Source organism: Pelodiscus sinensis, chromosome 3 (genome assembly GCF_052426305.1).
Source record: "Pelodiscus sinensis isolate ZL-2025 chromosome 3, ASM5242630v1, whole genome shotgun sequence".
NCBI classification, from domain to species: domain Eukaryota; kingdom Metazoa; phylum Chordata; order Testudines; family Trionychidae; genus Pelodiscus; species Pelodiscus sinensis.
In genome coordinates, this window is record NC_143054.1 from 199,263,623 (window position 1) to 199,286,287 (window position 22,665).

At 42.8% G+C, this 22,665-nt stretch overlaps 1 protein-coding gene across 3 annotated transcripts in view; it reads left to right on the forward strand.

Annotated features, from left to right (window-relative positions):
- SOS1 (SOS Ras/Rac guanine nucleotide exchange factor 1) overlaps positions 1-22,665 on the forward strand; it is a 99,168-nt gene that overhangs the window by 38,727 nt on the left and 37,776 nt on the right. For all 3 annotated transcript variants that reach the window (XR_012903070.2, XM_075925815.2, XM_089777563.1), the window contains 2 exons: positions 18,980-19,107; positions 20,259-20,914. Coding sequence is in view for 2 of the 3 variants with exons in the window: in XM_075925815.2 (XP_075781930.1) it covers positions 18,980-19,107; positions 20,259-20,914 (784 nt within the window). In the remaining variant the exon portion in view is untranslated. The remainder of the gene's footprint in view (positions 1-18,979; positions 19,108-20,258; positions 20,915-22,665) is intronic.

Below are 22,665 nucleotides of genomic sequence, written 5' to 3' on the forward strand. Positions count from 1 at the left end.
GGGTAGACTGATGATGCTTTGGTATTGCAAGTTTTCTTTGGGTAGGATAATTTGGGAAAACTCACCTGAGAACTTCCCTGCACAAAAAAATACAATATATGAAAGAGTAGGATGCATATTCTCTGAGAAATGTATCTACTATATCATGTATTCTAAGGCTTCAGTAACTTGAAATGGTTCCTGTTCTAATGTATATAATATTGCAAGTGTACTGATACAGGGAGTGCAATACTGGACATTCCTTCCCTAAAAAAATCTTGCTAATTTCTCTTAATAATGTGTGTAAACTCAAGTTTTGTGACTTGATGGGAATTGCTGCATTTTCACAAATATCTGTGGTTGTTGGGATTTTACATGTACTTGTATAAGTGATGCATTGTCCAGTAAACTAGTTTCACAATAACTTCAATTGATTTCTTCTAGTATCGCTAGTAATCAATGACAGATCCCATCGATCCATTCCTAAAGTCTCTGATTAATATCTGGATTTCATCTTAACACGATTCTCCAGCCTTTGCAGAATTGTAAATTAGTTTCTAGTCCATGTGTGTTGGAAACATATTAATTTCAAATAATTTTCCCTGGGTCTCTTGCACTGTCTTAAGTCATGTTAAATCCTTCTGGTGCAACAAGGGCATCACAGGTAAGAATGTTATATTTTTCCTTTTCCAGCATGAAGGTATTGAATTTACATGCTGCTGGAGCTCTGCTGGCATACAGCTGTAGAATTGTATCATAATATTGTTTGTTTATTTATGCAAATTATTATATAGGGGAGGGAATTATTCTGGTTTTAATTTGAAAATAGCTGAGAAATCAGTTTTTGACAATTTCAGCTGAAAAAATGTACAGAATTTTCTCTTAGATCATGATGACATCATAATGAGAGTTTATCCATATACTCTTTACATTCAATATAACACTGTAATTGTTTGTCAGGTCACTAGTTTGTAAGGGAGTAGAAGCTACAGCAGTGTTTGTTGCCTTTCTTAAAATATACGTCAGGGTGTCATGCTGCTTCATTCTTACAGTTTATGTACAACATGTTTCTTGAAACTGAAGGCTGAGGTTTGCCTTACTTCCGGTAATTTACGCCTTGTATATTTGTAGGCACTTACTCATATTACACTATTTCTTTCTCTCTCTCTCTCTCTCTCTCTCTCTCTCTCTCTCTCTCACACACACGCACACACACAAAACCATATCTGTGAACCACTGATGGCCAGCCCTCTTGTGTGCAACCACCCAGGTGTGCACCTTAGAGGGATGTCTTTGTGGACCACTTGAATGGAGTTGATCCAAGGGCTACAATTTGAGAACCTCTATTCTAATATTCTCAGAGGTAAAAATATAAATGATGCTGTTTCAGAGACCATATATAGCAAGGTATCCTGCTTTGGGCAGGGGGCTGGACTCGATGACCTCCTGCGGTCTCTTCAGGCCTAGGATTCTATGTATCACTGTCATTTTGTCTAGTCGCATTATAGATATGTAGAATGTTGGTAATGGTAAATATGGCCGGTGCTAAAAAGATGGTCTTATAATGTGGCAGTTCTCTTTATAGAGCGAGTCTTAGTATGTTTTTTTTCCTGATGCATGCAACAATGAAGGTTGCATAGATTTTCTTTTTCAGGTTTAGAGTAAGCTAAAATGGGCCAGAAATTGCTACTTCTTGGAACTTGAACTGCTGTCCCATGCTGTCTTAGTCTGGAAGGTCACTTCAATTTTTGTATAATTCTAGTAAGAGTTCTTAATATGTTTAAATAAACAGTACAAAAAGATTGAGTGAATTGTCTACAGTATTTGAAGAATATAAAATTTAGTAATGTGATAGTCCTGAAAAATCTCTGAAGGTCTGTATACAGTGGCACTTACTACATTGATTTATCGTTTGTTGTTGCTATATTAAAACTGCCCCTTTGAGTGGCGGTGGCTAAGTCTATATAGAAGGACTGTCAGCCTAGATGCCTCTACAGTGGGGGTTGGCTTGACCTAACTACATTGCCCAGGACACACAATTTTTCAAGCCCCAGCAATGTAAGTTGGTCTACGTAGATCTAATTTTTAGATGTAGACCAGACCTAAATTAATACAGGGGAATTTGTAATGGCTCTTACACTTACGTTGCTTAACACTTTCCTTGATAAAGAACTTTTGAGGCCTTTCTATCACCTTTCTGTTGTTTGCAATGAACTTTGATGTTTGACATGGAGAGATGTCCCATGAAATTGTGTTCAACTTTCGTTGGCTTACAGGCTGTTAGAAAATGCCTTCTTTTCTTGTATTCCTCCAGAACATTTTGGCAGCATGTTTGTAGCTCATGCTGCTGCCCTTGCAAAAGCAGTCATGCTGGGAACTCTTAGGAGCTGTTAAAGCAGCTGAAGAGGAGAGCAGGCAGAGCAGGAGTCCTCTGATTTGGACATACCGTATTTTCCGGCGTATAGGGCGACTGGGTGTATAAGACGACCCCCTATCTTTTTAATTAAAAGATAGGGTTTCATCTTATACCCCAGCGCCCCTCCGCCTCCTTTGCTCCCGGTGTCCCTGGTCTGCTGGAGATGGTCCCCAGCAGACCAGAGGCACCGGGAGCAAAGCCGCCAGGAGCGCCTGGGCTGCCCCCCCCCCCCCCCCCACCCCCCGCCGGAGCCCCTCCGCGGCTTTGAAAGCCTCGGGGGAAGCCGGCGGCGGGGCATCCCAGGCGCGCATGGGCTGCCCCCCCGCCGGAGCCCCTCCGCGGCGGCGCGGAGGGGCTCCGGCGGGGGGGCAGCCCATGCGCGCCTGGGATGCCCCCCTGCCGGCTTCCCCCGAGGCTTTCAAAGCCGCGGAGGGGCTCCGGCGGGGGGGCAGCCCATGCGCGCCTGGGATGCCCCCCCGCCGGCTTCCCCCGAGGCTTTCAAAGCCGCGGAGGGGCTCCGGCGGGGGGGCAGCCCATGCGCGCCTGGGATGCCCCCCCGCCGGCTTCCCCCGAGGCTTTCAAAGCCGCGGAGGGGCTCCGGCGGGGGGGCAGCCCATGCGCGCCTGGGATGCCCCCCCGCCGGCTTCCCCCGAGGCTTTCAAAGCCGCGGAGGGGCTCCGGCGGGGGGGCATCCGGCGTACAAGACGACCCCCGATTTTTGGGGGATGTTTTTTAACATCAGAGGTCGTCTTGTACGCCGGAATATACGGTAACTCGTGACCTTAGTGTTCCATACTCCCCTGTGGAGACACCACATGAGGTGGGAGCATCAGAACAACCATACTAGGTCAGACCAACGGTCCATCTAGCCCAGTGTCCACAGTGGCTAATGCCAGATGCCCCCAGAGGAAGGGAACACAACAGGTAATTCTCATGTGATCCCTCCCCTGTCACCCATTGCCAGACAAACAGAGGCTAGAGACACCATTCCTACCCATCCTGGCTAATAGCCATTGATGAACCTAACCTCTATGAATTTATCTAGCTCTTTTTTGAACCCTGTTAAAGTTCTAACCTTCGCCACATCCTCTGTGAGAACTATGGATGTAAGAAGTTTACTGGTTACCCAGTAAACAGGCAGCTTATCAGCCTGCTTACAAGGTAACTGGTTAACAGGCTAGGCTGGAGTCCTGTGGCTACAGCAGGCCCAGCTGGAGCAACCCTGTGGCCGTAGTGCATCCAGACAGCTGGACCACGGCCACAGTGAGCTGTAGCAGCTCTCTACCCACGGAGGTTAACCAGTTAAACAAAATGGTTAACCTGTTATCTATTTTAAAGAGTTTTTAAATCCCTAGTGGGAACCAGAGTGGGCTCTGCTTTCTTCCTCACCCACCCACAGATTCAGCAAACAGCCCCAGCGAATGGTCGTGAAACCGCTAAGATTTCATGCAGTTATGTGACTATTCAGTCACATGATATCTAACATCCCTACTCTTAACCATGAGCAGCAGGGGCTACCCCAATTCCAGGGAGTTGGGAAAAACAGGCCAGCTAGGCTATCTCTTCAACCACTCCCCAAACCTGAATAACTGCCTTTTGCTGCTGCTTGCTAAAGAAGTTAATTCTGTAGTTAGGAGTTTGCCGTCTGTGCGCCAGTGCTGAAAGTCCCAGGGTTAAATGTGTGCGTGTGTGCACATGTGCGTGCTCTCTAAGGTGTGGAATGTCCTATTACGAGAATGGTTTCTTCTGTCACCCAAACAGCAGCCGCATAACAGGCATGTGTTGTTCTCGTCAGTATTTACAGAAAATGTGGCTCTGCTTACGTTTTAGATGGTCTCCCCAATGAAGACATCTGGAAATATACAGTCAGCTTAGAAATAGGAGTAATGTAGCAGATCACACACCTGCTTCTAGTGGTTGAGCTCACTGCACTCCCCAGGAGCTCCTTGAATCCCTCTTTATCCCACTGCCCCAGCCAGCTTTCCCCAACCTTCATCTCCTCCGTGCCAGGAGCTCTGTAGTCCCTATTCTCCCTGCCATTTTTTTTTCTCCTTTATCTGTTTCTTCTTTTTCTCTTTCAAGGTTGTCATCATTTTTAAACTACATTAGAAAGGGTGGGCTAGGGTTACCAGGTAGCTTCAGAAAAAATACAGGACACACTTGATCGGGGGGGTGGGGGTGGGCGGGACCAGCTGGTAGGGGAGCGGGGCTGGCCGGGGGAGATCTGAGAGGGGGGGCAGCTGGCGGGAAGCGGGGCTGGTTGGGGGGAGTGAGGCTGGTTGAGGGGGAGAGCGGGAAAGCGGGGCTGGCCCGGGGGGAGAGAATCGGGGAGTGGGACTAACCCAGGCGCATGCAGATCCAGGGCGCTTCCTGTCCCACTCACGGTCCTGGCGAAGCACGAGCGAGTCTGGCTACGGCTCCACAATGTGCTTGAACAGCGCCCAGGAGCACGGACTGGGCTTCTCCTCCCCAAGGCGTCTCTTCCACGTCACATGCAACCAGAGGCTCCCAGCACAGATCGCACCCTGTCTCCCAGCCACTCCCCCCACCCACACCAGGTTTATGTCAGGCACCCAGCCGGAAAACCAGAAAATACCGGACATTGCACATGCCCGGTATTTTCTGAATTTTTTTACCTGACAGAGGGCCCAAAAACAGGACTGTCCAGTTGAATACCAGACACTTGGCAACCTTAGGGAGGCAGAGGTACATTGAGAGTTATTGTAAAACAGGAAGGTGATAATGGCTGTCATCGACTGGTTCCTTAATCTATAGACTGTTATAGAGGTGGCTGAAGCTGCTAGTTCTGCAAATCAGATGCTAAGAGGTTTTGTGTGTCTCCTATTTCTCCCTTTGGCTTTTCTAGTTGTCACCAGAATGAATAGTGTTCTGCCTGTTGCTGCTTAGTACAGTCCATGAAAATTATGGAATTAGTTGGACACAGCATTCAGAAGTTATCATGCTACATATCAAAATGCAGACATGCTGCTAAATTGAGTGTAAGACCTCACAAAATTGGCCAATAAAAATCCAGGCTGAATTATATTGAAGTTGTTGAGGTGAATTTCGTTACAAATTGGAATTGTATAAGGAAAAGACTGTGTTTTAAATCATCCTTACTTTACTGCAGGGGTGTCCAAACTTTTTTCAAAGAGGGCCAGATTTGATGAAGTGAACATGTGTGAGGGCCGACCATTTTGCCTGACATTCTTTGAACCATTAAAATTAAATGCAAATTAACTATTTTATGCAAAGTTTATTGCAAACGGCAAACGACATAACACCAACTATACATGTTGTGTCCAAATATATTTATAACTGATTTAGACCAACTGACATTAACTGAGATTTTACAATGTAGTCATCTCAATTGAAAAAAAACTTGCCTACACTAATGTGAAGGGTGAAACTGAGATCTGGACTGCAGCACATAGGCTAGGTCTGGTTCAAAGGCAGTGGTTTTGATGCGCAAAATGTCACGCAGGTGAGAGTCACTTAGTCTTGTCCTCACGCGGTTCTTGTTAAAGTTCATAGCAGAGAATGTCTTCTCACACATATATGTTGAGCCAAACAAGCTCAGCATTTTCTTAGCCAATGTTCGAATCTCTTGAAACCGGCTCTTATCCAGTTGGCGGTAAAAGTTCACAAGAGAGAGCTGTTGGTGACGACTGCGTAACTCGCTGTCACAATGCAGCTCAATGAGCTCGAGCTGCAGCTGATCTGGAGCATCCTCGGGGTCAACAGAGAATGGAGAGGAGAAAAGGCTGATCTCCTTTTCAATAGCTGCAAAGTCCTGAAAGCGCCGTTTAAACTCCCCAGCCAGAGATGCAATGTCTGCTGCATACCTGCTCGTTTGCGCACTGATATTGTCCTGTGGAAAACTGTTCATTATTTCCTGCAACGCTGAAAAATGTATGGTATTGGGCTGTGTTTGTGACAACTGCCTTATGAAAAGTTGCAGCTTTGTCCCAAAGGCTTTGAGGTGTGAATAAAGCTGGTTCACCGCTGCATCTTTCCCCTGAAGACTCGTGTTCAGTACATTCAGATGCTTTGTTATGTCAACTAGAAACCCCAAATCAGCCAGCCAAATAGGATCAGATAGTTCTCGCATTGGTTGTCCCTTTGTTTCCAAGAATTCTCCGATTTCCTTTCTGAGAGAGTAGAAACGCTGCAGTGCAGACCCCTGACTGAGCCATCTTACATCGTTGTGATATAAAACATCTTCGTATTCAGCCTGGATGTCCAGTAGAAACTGTTTAAACTGGCGGTGGCACAGGGCTTTAGAGCGAATAAAATTAATAGTCTTTAGCACCGGTTTCATAACATGATCATATTTGAGATGTTTAGCACAGAGAACTTGTTGATGAATGATACAATGGAGTTTAATAGCTTTGCCTCCTTCTTCGATCACCTTGTTACAGATTAGGGTTGATAATCCACTTCGTTCACCAACCATGGCAGGTGCCCCATCAGTAATAATCCCAGTAACTTTGTTCCAAGGCAGTTTCATGTCATCTATGGCGGAACTAACAGAAACAAATAAATCTTTTCCTCTTGTTTGGTCCGTAAGGCTCTGGAGGTCAAGTAGCTCTTCAGTCACATTCATTTCATCGTCCACCCCTCTCATAAAAATCAGCAACTGAGCTGTGTCAGATAGGTCCGTGCTTTCATCACAGGCTATTGAAAAGAAGTCAAAATCCACTCCTTTGGATGTCAACTGTCTCTTAATATCTGATGAAATCTCTTCAATTCTCCGTGCTACAGTGTTACGAGCCAGGCAAATGTTGGCAAACTCTTGCTTCTTCTCGGGACAGATATTCTCAACCATTTTCATAACGCATTCTTTGATAAAGTCACCCTCAGCAAAAGATTTGCAATTTTTAGCAATTAACGTTGCCACCTCATAGCTCGCCCTTGTGGCATTTTCATTTGACTCACGGGCTCTTATGAAAAATTTCTGTTGTGACATTAAAACAGCTTCAAGTTGCTTCAACCTTTCACTGTGGTCGTGCCCTGTAAGCTTGTCGTATGTGCTATGTCTCGACTGGTAGTGTCTCTTGACATTAAATTCCTTATAAACAGCCACAGTCTCTTGGCATATCAGACAAACACAGTGATTCTCTATTTCAGTGAAGAAATATTCCACTTTCCACCTGTCCTGGAAGTGGCGGCCCTCACTGTCAACTTCCCTTCTCTTATTTACAGTCGCCATTTTTTTAAATTGACCAGAAGGGGAAGGGATCATGTGAGCGCAGTGCCAGAGGTTTAATACACTGCCCAAGTAATACACTGCACTAATACACTGCCCAACAAGAATTCTCTTGCCTTTGTGGCTGTTTGTGGCGAAGTCTCTAATGATGAGCTCCACGTGCCTGAGCCCGTTTGTGGCGAAGTCTCTAATGTTCGCAGCTCCACGTGCCTGAGCCCGCCAGGAAGCTGACAGTGCGCAGGGCCAATCACAGATACTGAGATTGAGCAGCTGCGGAGTCCGTCCCTGCACTCTCAGCCCCAAGGTAGAGGGCTTGCAGGGTCAGAGGCGGGCGGAGAGCGCAGGGCACGCTGGCCTCATGGCGGCCCGGGGACAGGGCAAACCCGTAGCCAAGCGGGGGAGCGGGGCTGCGGACGTGCCCTACATGGAGGACTTTAGGACCGCAGCGGCCGCCATGGACGGCGGCGGCGCGGCCGGAAGCGGCGCCAGTTCAGAGGAGCGCCGGGGAGCCAGGAGAGGGGGAGGAAGTGGGGGCTGTCCCCGCACTCTCAGCCCCAAAGCGGAGTGCAGGGGCAGGGTTTGGGACCGCGGCGGCGGCCTGAAGTGGCGCGCTGCGCGCGCCAGTTAAAAAAAGCACCGGGGAGCCGGGAGAAGCGGGGGACCATATTAAATCCGACCGCGGGCCGCATTTGGTCCGCGGGCCGGACTTTGGACATGCCTGCTTTACTGTGATGGAGAATTCTTGGGACGAAAACGGATGTCCTCAATCCCAAATGTGGAAGCAAATAGGTAAATATTTTGTGGTATTTCAAATATAGATGTAACAATGCATGTTATCAGCTTAGGTAGTGAAAAAAATGTTCATTTTATTCTTCAGGGCTGCTCCAGCTGAGGAGGGAAAATCAGGATGACCCTGAGGAACAGGAGAGGAGTCCCAAGAGCATGGAGGGCCAAGGAGGAGAACTGGTGCAGTCTTCTACATTTATGTTCCAGGAAGATAAAACAGCTGCTGTGGAAGTAACTGATGAATCTGAAGTGAGGGAGGAAAGTGTATAGAAGATGGATTTTATTAGCTACAGCAGTTTCTTCAAATGTGCAAGTGACAACATACTGCTCCTGAGTGCTGGAGTCTTGAGAACGCAAAATCCATACAAAGAATCTGCAAGTAGCTACTTGAGCCCATTGCAGACTTCTAAACTATCGTGTAGGTGGTTGAAGTGTCACTTTTACTGCCAGCATTGACTGACGTATTTGCAAACAGTGCTATTTTCATTTATTTTTTGTCGGGTTAAATAACATCTCTATGGGCTGAAATAGTAATTTTTTTAAGTTCATATTTTTATTTATTTATTTAAATATTTTTACCCCGCCTTTCTATTTAAAATATTCAAGGCGGCTTACAAAAACAAACAAACAAAATACAAATATATATAAAATTTTAAAATATGAGAATTTAAATTGAGACCTCAGAAGGACATAACCAGATAAAAACATATAGAGAGGAGGAATACACACATACAGACTCCAACATATTAATAAAAGCACGAGTAAAAAGGGTGTCTTTAGCCTGACGCCGAAACAACGCTAGCGTTGGCGCCATGCAAATATTTTGGCACCTGTTTTTGGATATTTAAACAATAACTTTTAACATACCTTTTAGTGTAGGAAATTGCTTATTAAAATTGATTTTATGTACCTAACAATGAGTTAATATTACCATTTTTTTTTCATTTTCTAATGGGGGGAAACTTTTCAATTCTGAAGTGGCAAGTATAAAAACATTGATTCCTTAATCTATCTGGAATACGGGTTCCAACAGTAGAAGACCACAAAGTTTTTTTAAGGGCTAGATGAGAGAGGGTTGTTTTGTTAAACTGGACAACACTATGGAAAAACATCTGAAAATTGATCACTTAGCCAGCGTCAGCCTGAGTTTTGACATACTTTAAATCTGTGCGAAAGCTGTGTAATGTTTAGCGTATCAAGTCAGAAGCTGCTTGTGAACTGGCAAACAATAGTATAAAACATACGATGATTTTTTCAAAATCATTTGTCATGTTGCCACTTTGTTAATTTTATCAGATGTGAATTTTGAAGGATCCCAAAAAGTCATGTCATATCTGAATTCTAGGGAATAGGGAAAGTTAACTGCAATGTATATTTTTTCTCCTGATTGTATTAGTGTAGCATATATTATCTTTATTAGATAATACTAGGCACCAGGGGTGGGGGTTTTTCTCCAAGTCTCAACATTCATTGACTCTTTTTGGATTTTGGTATGTAATGAAATGCTCACACAAGGAAAGACTATGTATAACACCATGAATATAATTTAATTTAAAGGTCTATAATTAAGTAATTCAGTTTAGCCTATGAAAAATAATCAGTAATAATCTCTTAAGTGTGGTTCTTTTTCTGTTTGTGTAAGCAGTATATTAACATATATTATAAGAATCTTGCTGTAATGTAAATTGAACTGTGAAACTTGGATGTATATTTGTTCTGTAGTGAATTTATAATTAGTTCAGAGTAATAGTTGAAAATAGTTCTTTGGGTTTTTTTAAAAGCTCAGTGGTCTTGCTAAATGCTACATTATAAAAGTTATGAATGTTGCATGCTTCCCGTGGTAACCGTGCCTCCAGACTTACGCAGCACTGGACTGTCTCCTAAGTCCAACAGCTGCTTCAGCTGTTTCCAAATGCATTATGTACACAGGCACTACCTTTTAGGTCCTGCGGCAGCTTGTGTTTCTGGAGCCCAGCAACTGGGGGCCTTTTGGGTCTTGGAGACGGTTTTACTCCTAGCCTATTACTTTTCTTAATGCACAAAGAGTCTGTACAGATTGGGGATCCACAACAGGGAGATATTGGTCCTTCAAGATCCTTCTGTGGTATAAATGTCTTCTGAGTGGTCCACTAAACCAGGGATTTGGTGGCCCGTCGCCTCTTCTGCCTCTCTTTAATTCCCCAAGCTCACCAATGTTTCTGACTAGCACCCAGTGCACTGGGCCATCAATGCATCTCCCCCTGGCACAATGTGATGTAGATCTCCAACTACCAGAACCTACTTTGGCCATTGTTTAAAGTATTGATTGGGCATGTGGAAGCACTGGTCTGTGGGAACCTTTGTGTGCTAAATGCCTCTGTTGCTTCATGCACTAGTCCCGAAATCGTTGCCTCCTGTTCGGGCTCAAGGCATCAGTGCACTCCAGAGAAACGTCAAGTGACTGACCCAGGAAACATGAATTGCATCACAGAGATTAGTGTACAAAGCCTTATGTGGAGGAAGATATTTAAAATATAGCACAGGAACAAAGGATGTCTGAGAAGGTTACTGACACCGGTGCTAGTTGCTCTGACACATTTCGATGCTGATGTGGGGCTTGGACTGCAGCTCACTTGCTGAGGAAAGTGGCATTGACTTGGAAGATGATCCTAATTCAAATGAAAAAAATCAAGCCCTCATATTATAAGTTTGGCACTTGCCTTACACTGTGCCTTGGCTGCGGTAGACCAAAGCTTCTGGCCCAGCAGGACAGGGTGGTGGCGAGTCCCAAAAGGCAAGAAGGCAGGCATTGGTGGTTTGATCAGCACACTGAGGGATGGTTACCACCAGGGGATTTCTGTGATCCAACTCATTGCACGTACACAATGATATTGTGCAACAAGAAGGAGCATCAGGGAGAACAATTTCCTTGGGGGCAATGAAAAGCTGGTTTGAGGTATCCTCCAATGTGTACTAGTAACAATACCCCCATCTCTGTTCGGAGGATGAGTTTAACAGGTCAGTGTCTTGAATGCTGTGTCTGGAAGAGAAGTCAGTAATTGTGGAGAAAATGGGGGTATGCACACAGCTTCTGACCTGGGGAAGAAGAAGGAAAACCTATGGAGGGGCACAGAGCCCCTTCCATGGTGTTTCACAATGCCCCTTGGCTTGGGTGTATTAGTGGAGGTAAGAGGGAGATGGAGGACACATCCCTTGCAGGGGAGATTAGGATAACCTAGTATGGGGGTGCAGTGAGTTAAGCTGCCAAAAGTGACACATTGTGTATCCCACTAATTATGTGCCATGTTAGAACCAGAATCATCAAGCCAGGAGAGGCACAAGATGGTGTTTTCAGTGACTGAAAATGTCAACGCTAATGTGCCATAAGAGATTTCTGGTGGTCTCTTTCCACCAGTATAGTAAAGCAACTTATAGGCTAAACTGCTTGGTGGTGGGACCTTAGTAGGAATGGTCCTTGGGTGGGTGAATAGGATGTAAGGTTTTCCTCTAATGGGATCGCTGGATGTGAATCTTTTGTGTATAACTCAAAGTCCATAGCATATCAGAACAGAGGAAAGCTTTTTTCTCTTACATACTCACTGTCTCCTGGTATTTCATTATGTAAAATACTTTAATTTGAGAGCATGGCCATTTCAAATAGACAGGGTGTAACCTCTTGATTGAGTTGGGTTGCTTCATATTGCCTCTGCTTTGTGTCTGTGATGCCTGGTCTTATTTCTTAGGGTCTTATCTAAATCATGTCAAACCAATCTAATAGCTTTCTTTGATAGGATATCAAGCCTTGTGGATGAGGGAGAAGCAGTAGACATGGTATACCTAGACATTAGTAAGGCATTTGGCACGATCTCGCATGACCTTATCAATAAATAAGGGAAATTCAGCCTAGATGAGGCTACTACAAGGTGGGTGCAAAAAATGACTGGATAACCGTTCTCAGAGAGTAGTTATTAACAGTTCACAATCTTGCTAGAAGGGCATAACAATTGGAGTTCCTCAGGGGTCTGTTTTGGGACCAGTTCTGTTCAATATCTTCATCAACGATTTAGATATTGTCATAAGGAATGTCTACACTACAGCGTTATTTCGAAATACCTTATTTCGAAATAGTTAATTGAAATAAATTATTTCGAAATAATGTGTCTACACACAAAATGCATTTCAAAATAGTGTTTTGCTATTTCGAAATAGCGCGTCCACACTTAATGGACGCTGAATTGCATTTAAGGCCAGCCGGAACCAGGTCTGGCAGGGCATCAGGTCAGGAGTTAACTTTGTGTGGTTGCTGCCTCAGGCTGTCTGAGGCCTGTGCTTAAAGGGACCCCCCTGGACAGCGGGTTCTCAGCTTTCCCTGCTTGCTTGCCTACCTCGATGAGGGACAGCAAAGCATTTTATCTCTGCATGCTCTGGTTGCCCTCACTTGGGACACCATAGCACTCTGTAACATGGAGCCAGAGCTGCCCCTGGGCACTCTGGTGCTTCTTGTGGACGTGTTGCTGCGAACCTGGCTGCACTTTCTGCAGGCTGCCATCCGGGAGGTCCACCGGGGGACTGTCAGTATCCAGGGGGTCCTGCGGGAGAGCTCCCACCCTGAGGAGTACTAAGAGCCTCCCTGGTCTGCCCCACTGTGGGCTTGTGCCTCATTCCTCCCTCACATCCTTCCACTTACCCCTCCCTAACCCCCCTTCCTGCTGTCAAATAAAATGCATGTATTTTCATGAACACAAACTCTTTATTTAACAAAACTGGGGGTGGGGGGGAATGAAACTCTGGTGAGACAGGGGAAAGGAGGCGGAAGAGGGGAGAAAAGAGGGTGGAAGAGGGGAGGGGAAACCTGGGAGGAGGGAGCTGTAAGGGGGGAAGCAAGAGGAAGAAGGGGGAGGGGAAGCTCAGGGTTGCGGGTCTTGCCAGACCAACTTGATTTTCATGCATACCTGCTCCTGGGTTCACATGTGGCATTTGGTGGCCAGGCTGGCAGCTATCCTGCCATAGACGGCCGTGTTCCTCTATCTAGTGCAGAGATCATGGACGTTGGGGGCATCCCCCCCAAACCTGAATAAGGTCCATGATCTCCACCCTGGACCAGGAGGGCTCCTGGGAGCTGGCGGACTGCTCCTGGGGAGCGGTGAAGGGCTGGCTGCCAGTGGCTTGCTAGCTCATGTTTTGGGGCCACTGGGTCAGGGGCAGTGACTACTGGCTCTGGGCTGGCAGGCTTGGAGCTGGCACAGGCACTGTGGCCAGAGTCAACCCCTTTAAGGGCTCCGGGGAGCGGGGAGGAAGAGGAGTGTTCTTGGTTGAGGCTGGAGTGGCCACCAAGGCACACTGGGAAGGCTGGAGGCCCTCTATTTCGATATATTTCACACATATAGAATGGGAAGTGACTGTCTAGGAAGGTAATAGAAGGACTGTCTAGGAAGGAGTACTGCAGAAGGGGATCTAGGGATCATAGTGGACCACTAGTTAAACATGAGTCAACATTGTGAAACTGTTGCAAAAAAAAGCAACAAAATTCTGGGATGCATTAACAGGAGTGTTGTGAGCAACACACAAGTCATTCTTCCACTCTACTCTGCACTGGTTAGGCCTCAGTTGGAGTATTGTGTCCAAGTCTGGGCACCACATTTCAAAAAAGATGAGGATAAATTGGAGAAAGTCCAGAGATGCCTATAACTTTTTGGTATTGGTCAGCTCTAATCCTTGTAATTGAATGCCCCCCTCCTTACAATGGCATTTCCTGTGATTCTTCCAGGATCAGACCCAGGGTCCACCCAGTCCAAGCTCTTGTCTCCTACAATGGCCATTCCTTCATACTTCAGAAGAAGGTGTAACAAACTCAACAATGGGCAGATTTAGAATAATCTTGCCTCTATGAGGGTCTGATCCTAATCCATAATAATTAAAGTAGGGGATGTAAGCAACTAGTTGACTACCTAATAAGCATATGCTTATCGGGTAGTCGAGTAGTGACTCCTACTACATTTGAAAGGCAGAGGTGCCTCTGGGCTAGCAAGCGCCCCACCTCCGCCTTATCGACTAATCAAGTAGTCAATGCCAATTCCATCCACTACTCAATTAGCTGATTCATTGAAATTTAACATACCTAAGTTAAAGATTGATTTTAAACTGTGAAAGCATGAGATTTTATATTTTTCACAATATTTTGTATTAGCAACATCTATTATTGTTCTGGATTCTCTTGTTCTCCATACAATCCTTTGAAGAGGAATAATCTTTTCTTATTGCTGCTACCACTTAAGTCATGATTATTACCCCAAAGAGTGGGACAGGTCCCATGCTGACATTCATGCTATATCCTATTTGCACTCCAATTTGTTTGGCTTTGCAGTATTTATTTTTGCACTTGTAAGAAATTCTCCAACTGCTAACATTCTCCAATTGCTTGAGTGACTAATATTTTCTCTTACATGTCATAATTGCTGAACTTTGTCAGGCTCTCTGGGCCATTAACCTGTGAATACTTGTATGTATGGGTTCCTGTGCTATATCTTGTAGGTGGGCTGAGCCTTATATTTCACGAGGAGTAACGGTAGTTCGAACTAGGAAGCCTAGTTCGAACTACCTAGTTCGTGCCCCATGTAGCCGCGCTGCACGGGGTTCGAACCAGCGGGGGTTTTAAAAATGGCGGCTCCCCGCTTATGCAAATGAAGCCCGGGAAATTCAAATCCCGGGCTTCATTTGCAAGTGCGGTATGCCTACATTATCCCGCTAGTTCGAACTAGCGGGGTAGTGTAGACATACCCTTAGACTGTAGCATGTTGGTCTGGCAGACGGAGGAACTCCATGACTTTCACAGCTCGGAAGAGGATATGAACAGACAATGGTTGGACATGGTAAAAATACAGGCAGTTTACCAACAGACCATGATACCTTCAGTATTCCAGTCATGCTTAGCTAGACCTTCCCCCTTTGCTCTGCTTTGCTTTTTTTTTTTTTTTTTTTTTTTAAAAGGCGACTTTAAACCCCTGTGCTTTGCAGTTATTGTACTTACTCATTAGGTGGCACTATGCATCTGCAAGAAATCAATGGACTTTTAATGGCACTTGTATTTTCTGGTATAAGTCCATTGACATATTGTTTGTTTCTGATGAGCCCATGAGTTCCAAGAAAGTAGGTTTTAAATTTGATACTAAATTACAAAAATACTCCTGTACTTCCAACGTCCATGTTTCCATGCTCAACATATTTTTTAAAAGAAACAAATGGAGAGAAGCCTTTTTTCGGGAGGGAGGGGTACTTTTATCTGATTACGATAATTGTGCAAAGAACTATCGTGTTTTTGATTGTAAGAAATAATTTAATAACTTATTAATCCACATTTATAATATGTTTGGTACACTCAGAGTTTTTAAAGCACTACAAAATTTTAAATGTAAGTTAATTTAAAAAAAAGACTTTGTGGTGTGATTAATTTCATTTGTAGTTTTAAACACTTGATTTTTATAGGAATATGGAATTGGAAATACAGGTAATTTTAAAAAATTGGGCTTCGTCAGAGTCCAAGAAAAGTTATTTCTTTGAGTCATGTATTTAGAGTTTACCAAGACAAAATAACCTGTAATCTTGTTTTACCAAGTGACCTGAACATAAAAGCTCTGGGTCTGTGATGACCAAGGCACAAGGTTGGAGTTACCGCCCCCCCCCCCCAATTACTTAAAGAGAGAGATGCACACTGGTTGCTTCCCCACAGGCAACAATTATTTACACTAGGCCTGTGTAATAAACAAGTTTTTATTAAGTATAAAAAGTAGGATTTTAAGTGATTGCATGTGAAAGAAAGACACCAACTAATTCTAATACACTAAGAAGCTCGTTACATGCAAATTCTTATCCTAATCAGTTCTTATTTCAGGCCTTAGTCAATCTTTTTCTGAGCTGAGCCCAGCAGCTTTGCCTTCACTCTCTCACTACAGTTCTTTGTCTCCAGGTCTCTTTATGTGTATCCTCTTAGGGTGGAGAGAGAATTTCAAAAGCCAGCTGAGGACAAAAGACTTAGTTATTTTCCATTGCTTAAATAGAATTTCCCCAGGGCAGGAATCCTTTGTTTGGCATTCCCCATCCCCAAAAATACCAGATTCAAGATGGATTCCAACATCAGGTATCACCTGTCTTTGTAGGACCCAACCACATTTTGGGCATTTAGGAAAGACAAAACCATTCACATGGCTTTGATTTGATTGCCCAACTATTAAGTTCCTAAAATATCACTAATGGCTTTTACTACAATACTTGGACTAATAAAACATTTAGTTTTTCTAACTTCACATACAAGTAAGATTCTTGCACAGAAATAGACTATACATATTGAGGGGCTCATAGGCTCCTGAAAGATAGGTTACAAAATGATCTGGTTTGCATAAAAAATATTTGAGCTAGCATATTCATATGTCAGTTTTCATAAGGCATGGGGGTTCCTGTGACAGTGCATATAGGATCAGTTTTTATACAAGAATTTCATTACCAAAATGACTTGAACTAATATTTTATATGTCAGTGCTGCTTCTCTTACACCAACATTGCACACGTTCAAGGACTTGTTTTTCTTTTCCAAGGTCTTCAGCCTGTATCATAAAATAACATTATGCTAAATCAAAGTCCCAGATAACATTACATATATCTCCTGTGATGGAATTACTTGTATCTTATTTACTTTGATTCTGACAGGTCAATGTGCATTTTTCCATATGCTCAAAAGCTCCTCCAGCTTTCTGTATTGGGGAAAAATAGGCTGCAACCTCAAACACATGGTAATTAATAACTTTGGCTGCTGCTGAAAGATGATCATCCAGCCAAAACAGGGAATGCTACCAGAAACTCAGACTGCAAATAGTAGAAAAGACCATCAGTGGGTGCTATGGTGGAGGCAGAGAACCTCCATTTAGTCTCTTGCAGAGCTACAATATTAGAGTTCAAAGATCTTTTATGCCATAATCTGTTTCATTCCAAGACTTCTGCCAATGGTGTTCAAGCTGTCATCCATCATGGGGAGTTGTTACAGGTTATCTGTAAACTAAGCAACCCTGCAAGATCAAAGCCATCTTAAGTTGCTAGTGCTCTACTTCCTCATTAGTAGAGGATAAGCATGCGAATAGCCCACTAATCATTGATTGTTGTCAGGAGATCAGTGTTTTCCTCAAGAACTTTCTGGAAACACTCAGGTTGTGTTAGCATGATAAAGCACTATTTAAACAGATCCTTTTTATGTGCTCCAACTTCAGATCTCAGTGGATAGAGTGGTTGCTCCATGACAGTGATTTAATTTCCAAATTTCCCACCTCCTATCCTAATCTAAACACAACTACATCAAGAATGTGGCCAGCCATGTGAGTTGAACCAGCAATCACACAGAATAGTCAAATAGAGCAGGAAAAACTGAATTGATTGAGGAAGCTGACCATCCAGGAGACTGTTAAAGCAGTTGCTGTCAGCAAGAGAAGACAATGAACTTGAACAGGTCATGGGGAGAAGCACCTTCCCCCAAGACTTTCATACACAGTCAGACACACTATATTTGAACCAGTGTGGGAGTAGGGCACCTTTTGCTTTTCAAGTTGGAAGCAAACTGCAGTCACACCACCTCCACTCTGATTCATCTTTGGGTTCATGTGGCACTGCTACCTGCCTGAGATCAAATGTACCTCATTTGTTGAGCCGGCACTTGGTGAGATGTGTAAGAGCTTCATCTCTATCAAATCCTATAATTATTGTTACTTGTTGACAGCTGACATCCTTTGATATCCTAATCCCTGAGAAAACTGTAGACTAAACCAGAGGAGCTGAACTGAAAATCTCAATTCATATTTAGTCTAGCATCATTTTTTGACTTGCTTTTGTCTCATCCTTGTCGCCCAACTACTAACTAGAGGGTTAGATGGGTCTGGGTCCAAAGCATCACCTTTAACATCCCTTCCACACCCAGAGAGCCTACCCCTCCAAATGCCTCTCTCACAAAGTGTAACCTCTTCCAGACTCATTCTTAGCTCTTGGGCCATAAACCAATTTACCCTACTCCCAAGAAAATCCTCGTGTGCGTAATATGGAGAAGGCTGCACATCCTACAAAACATTTTCATCCCTCAGAAAAATACAAAGGCTTCCCCTTTAATGGCTCTAACCCACAAGTATGTAAAACACTCAACCATGACCTCTCCCAGGGGCTGTAGACCTAATAAAATTAATTTAGAAATAAACACACATGCCCAGTTATGTCCCTGCCTACTGAGCCTTGTGAGTGGGGGAAACTTCTCTCTTAAAGTGGCCTGTTTCCCCCATACTGCTGGTGTCATGAAGGAGACTGTACAGATTGAGGTAGAATAGTAGCTTCTTCCCTAGCACAGCTGAGTCCTCGGATGGATAAGGAACTCCTTTCTGAAAAAGGGGATCATCTCCCCTGCTGTTGGTAAAGCATCTAAATAATGTAGATTATTCTGTGATTTAAATAAGAAAAAACGCTCACAAACCTGGCAAATGGAGAGATTTCTTCTAACCTTGTTAAACAGATTATTTGTAACACTTTCAGAAATGCATATACCATCATACTTTAACATTTTAATATTTAGTTTTCAATATTCACAGCAACTGGAAGAAAAGAGTGAGGATGAAGAGGATAAAGAATGTTTGAAACAAGCAATAACAGCCTTGCTTAACCTTCAGAGTAGTATGGAAAGAATATGCTCCAAAAGTCTTGCAAAGCGAAGACTTAGGTAAACATGTTTCCATTTTTTTCTGCTTTCAGCCCTCAATGCTTTGCTATAAATCCAGGGTTCCCAGTTTCCTCTTTCAATAAACAATGAACAAAATAGTTTGTGACAAACCTGCTTTTTCAGAGGAAGTGACATCAAAGCTAAGATAATTTGTTATTGTTTAAAAACCTTTCGTATTTATATGTGTCCTTGCCCACAACTGGTCAAGACATCCTGAGAATTTAGTGGTAAGCAGAAGGAAAGATAAGTTATGTTTGTAGATTTTTTTTCTTCTGTGTAGTAAGTAGATTTGTAAAATTATAATTGCTAATGTTCATTTCTTATAGTTGAAAGTAGATATTATTTTGTCATGGAATTGTTACGTTATTCTAAGCAAATTTTTGTGTGCATACTCAGCTGAAAACTAAGCTCAAGGGTGAACCAGAAATTAATTGCAATATTATGTATTACATCATTGAAATAGATTTGATTATGATTAAAGTAAATTACAATATTTATGCAGTGCCACTTTATAGATAATTTTTTAAACTGTTTCTATATTTGTTCAGTACATTAATTTAGGACTGTTAATATTTTCCTGATAACTAATCACATTTTGTACTCTAAAATTGAATATCTAGGCTTAGACATAAATGCATCAAACAGCTTAGCTGCTAATTGAGGAAGGTAGAATTAAGTGCATTCTTAATTATTGAAATAAATTGAGAATACATGTTAGAGCATGTAGAGCTGTAACAATTTGCCTTTTGCTGATTAGGCAACTCGTTTAAAAACATTTTACTTTGCATAGTTGGTAAGACTTAAAAACAACAAGTAGTGGCACCTTAGAGACGAACGCATATATAATATCATGAGCTTACATGGGCAAAACCCCCTTCATCAGATAATGAGCGTCTGGGAGAGATTCACTGCTCCGTCCTCAGCAGGGAGCTGGTAACACATAGCATGCTTGTATCAAATGAGGCACTTTAGGAATTAACAAGCACTTTCTCCATACTGGTTGTTTCATTAAAATTATTCTCTTGTTAGCATGTGTTTCTTTGAGGGTGCATTTACCTTATAATATGGAAGGAATGGATTATTTTATCCTTTTTGGACTAAAGTACTAATGAAGCATTTCCTTTTTTTATTATTTCTCTTGATCACGGAAGTGAATCTGCATGTCGGTTCTATAGTCAGCAGATGAAGGGGAAACAACTAGCAATCAAGAAAATGAATGAGATCCAGAAAAACATTGATGGTTGGGAGGGTAAAGATATTGGACAGTGCTGCAATGAGTTTATAATGGAAGGAACTCTCACACGTGTAGGTGCAAAACACGAGAGACATATATTCCTTTTTGATGGATTAATGATTTGCTGTAAGTCGAATCATGGTCAGCCAAGACTTCCTGGTGCTAGCAATGCAGAGTATCGTCTGAAAGAAAAATTTTTCATGCGAAAGGTACAAATTAATGATAAAGACGACACTAATGAATATAAACACGCCTTTGAAATTATTTTAAAAGATGAGAATAGTGTTATTTTTGCGGCTAAATCAGCAGAAGAGAAAAACAATTGGATGGCAGCATTGATATCTCTACAGTACAGAAGCACTCTGGAAAGAATGTTAGATGTTACAATGCTACAGGAAGAGAAGGAAGAGCAGATGAGATTTCCAAGTCCTGAGCTTTATAGGTTTGCTGAACCAGACTCTGAAGAAAATATTGTATTTGAAGAAAACATGCAGCCCAAATCTGGAATCCCTATCATCAAGGCAGGAACTGTTGTCAAACTCATTGAGAGACTGACCTACCACATGTATGCAGGTGAGGCAACCTTTCAGCTGTTTTAGAATATATGAATCCATTGATTATTTTACTAAGACCCTAATTTCTTTGCATCAAAACTTCTTAGTACACAATGAGAAGCAAGATACTGTCAACTTTTGGGGGCAGGTTTCAAAGCTCCAGTCTGTGGTTGTGTCTAGACTACATCCCTTTTCTCGAAAAAGGGATGTAAATTAGACATTTCAAAATTGCAAATGAAGCCGGGATTTAAATTTCCTGCACTTCATTTGCATAATGGCGGCCGGGTTTTTTTTCGATGTGGGGCTTTTCGATAGAAAAACGGTTATTTAGACTGGGATCTTTTGAAAATAAAACTCTTTTTTGAAAGATCCTGTACACCTAATTTTTTGAAAAACCTCGTGTCGAAAAAAACCGCAGCCGCCATTATGCAAATGAAGTGCAGGAAATTTAAATCCCAGCTTCATTTGCAATTTCGAAGTGTCTAATTTACATCCCTTTTTTGAGAAGAGGGATGTAGTCTAGACACAGCCTATGTGTGTGCAGTCTTGGTGCAATAGCTTGACTAAGCATACAAAATATCTAGCATAGTAACGTCAGAGCTTCTCCATGGAAGGCACTTCAGCTCAGTGACTAGAAGGAAGCTCTCTGCAGTCCCTAGTGTACTGCTATTGCAGAATAGAGAACTGCATGATAGCAGTATTATCTCTTCTGGCTCTGCCCCCAGCCGGCCTCTGCTTTGCCCTTTACCCACCCCAGTGCAAGTACAGAGCTGTTGTGGAACAGGGACAAACACACTCGACCCACTTACATCCAGCCTTTTCTTCTTGTTTAATAGAACCACAGCTGTTCTATTGTCAAGTGTTTCCCTATGGGCTAATCACATTTGGCCAAAAAGCATACTTAACATTGGTAAAGTACAAATCGATTAAAATACTGCATGCATTTTTTTAAAAAAAAGCATGGATAAATTGTATAAAACCTCAACTATTCAATATGTTCTAGAGTGCAAAAGGTGTAACATGGGCATAAAATTGTTCTTGAGTTAGGAGATCTGGATCCTGGAGAGGAGGTCTTTGTAGCCTCACTACGGCTGCGAGTAAAATACAGGCCCTGGTCCATTGAACTCATTAACACTGTATATGGGCATAAAGTTATTCTCATACACGGGTTCTTGCAGGATGAGAGCTGTATGCAATACTACTTTCTTTATGTTCCAAGTTTGAAGAGTTACCATGTGCTTGGACCTTAAGGGTACTTGGAGGACCACAGGTTCAGAAAGTGTTTGTGCACCCAATTCTCTATTTTAAAGCTATGACCCTGAATTCAGTCTGCGCTTATATAGGCAGCTAATGAAATGAACACACAGCAAATAAGCAAGATATAATATCAATTTAGTAGTTAGAAAGGAACAACCTGTTCCTTTATTTCTTTAAATTAAATCAGATTTCACTATAAAGGCTTAATCACGTTATTAAAGGGGCAAAGCTATTATACTCAGCTTTAGGGCTTTTTAATACAAATGTCAGTTATTGACAGAAATACATAATAGCTTTCATCCCTCATTACCTTCCTTCTTAATATTTTATGTGCTGTGTTTGCAGAAATGTTATTAACCTGTTCTCTGTTCATTACTTTAAAGCTTTACATGTGCACATTTCCTGATGAGGATGCCTCTTCCCAAAGCAGGGTTTTAAAATGATTTGTTCATTTTTAATATACGAATTCTTATGTTTATTAGCCAGAACAGTATGCAATACAATAACTTAATG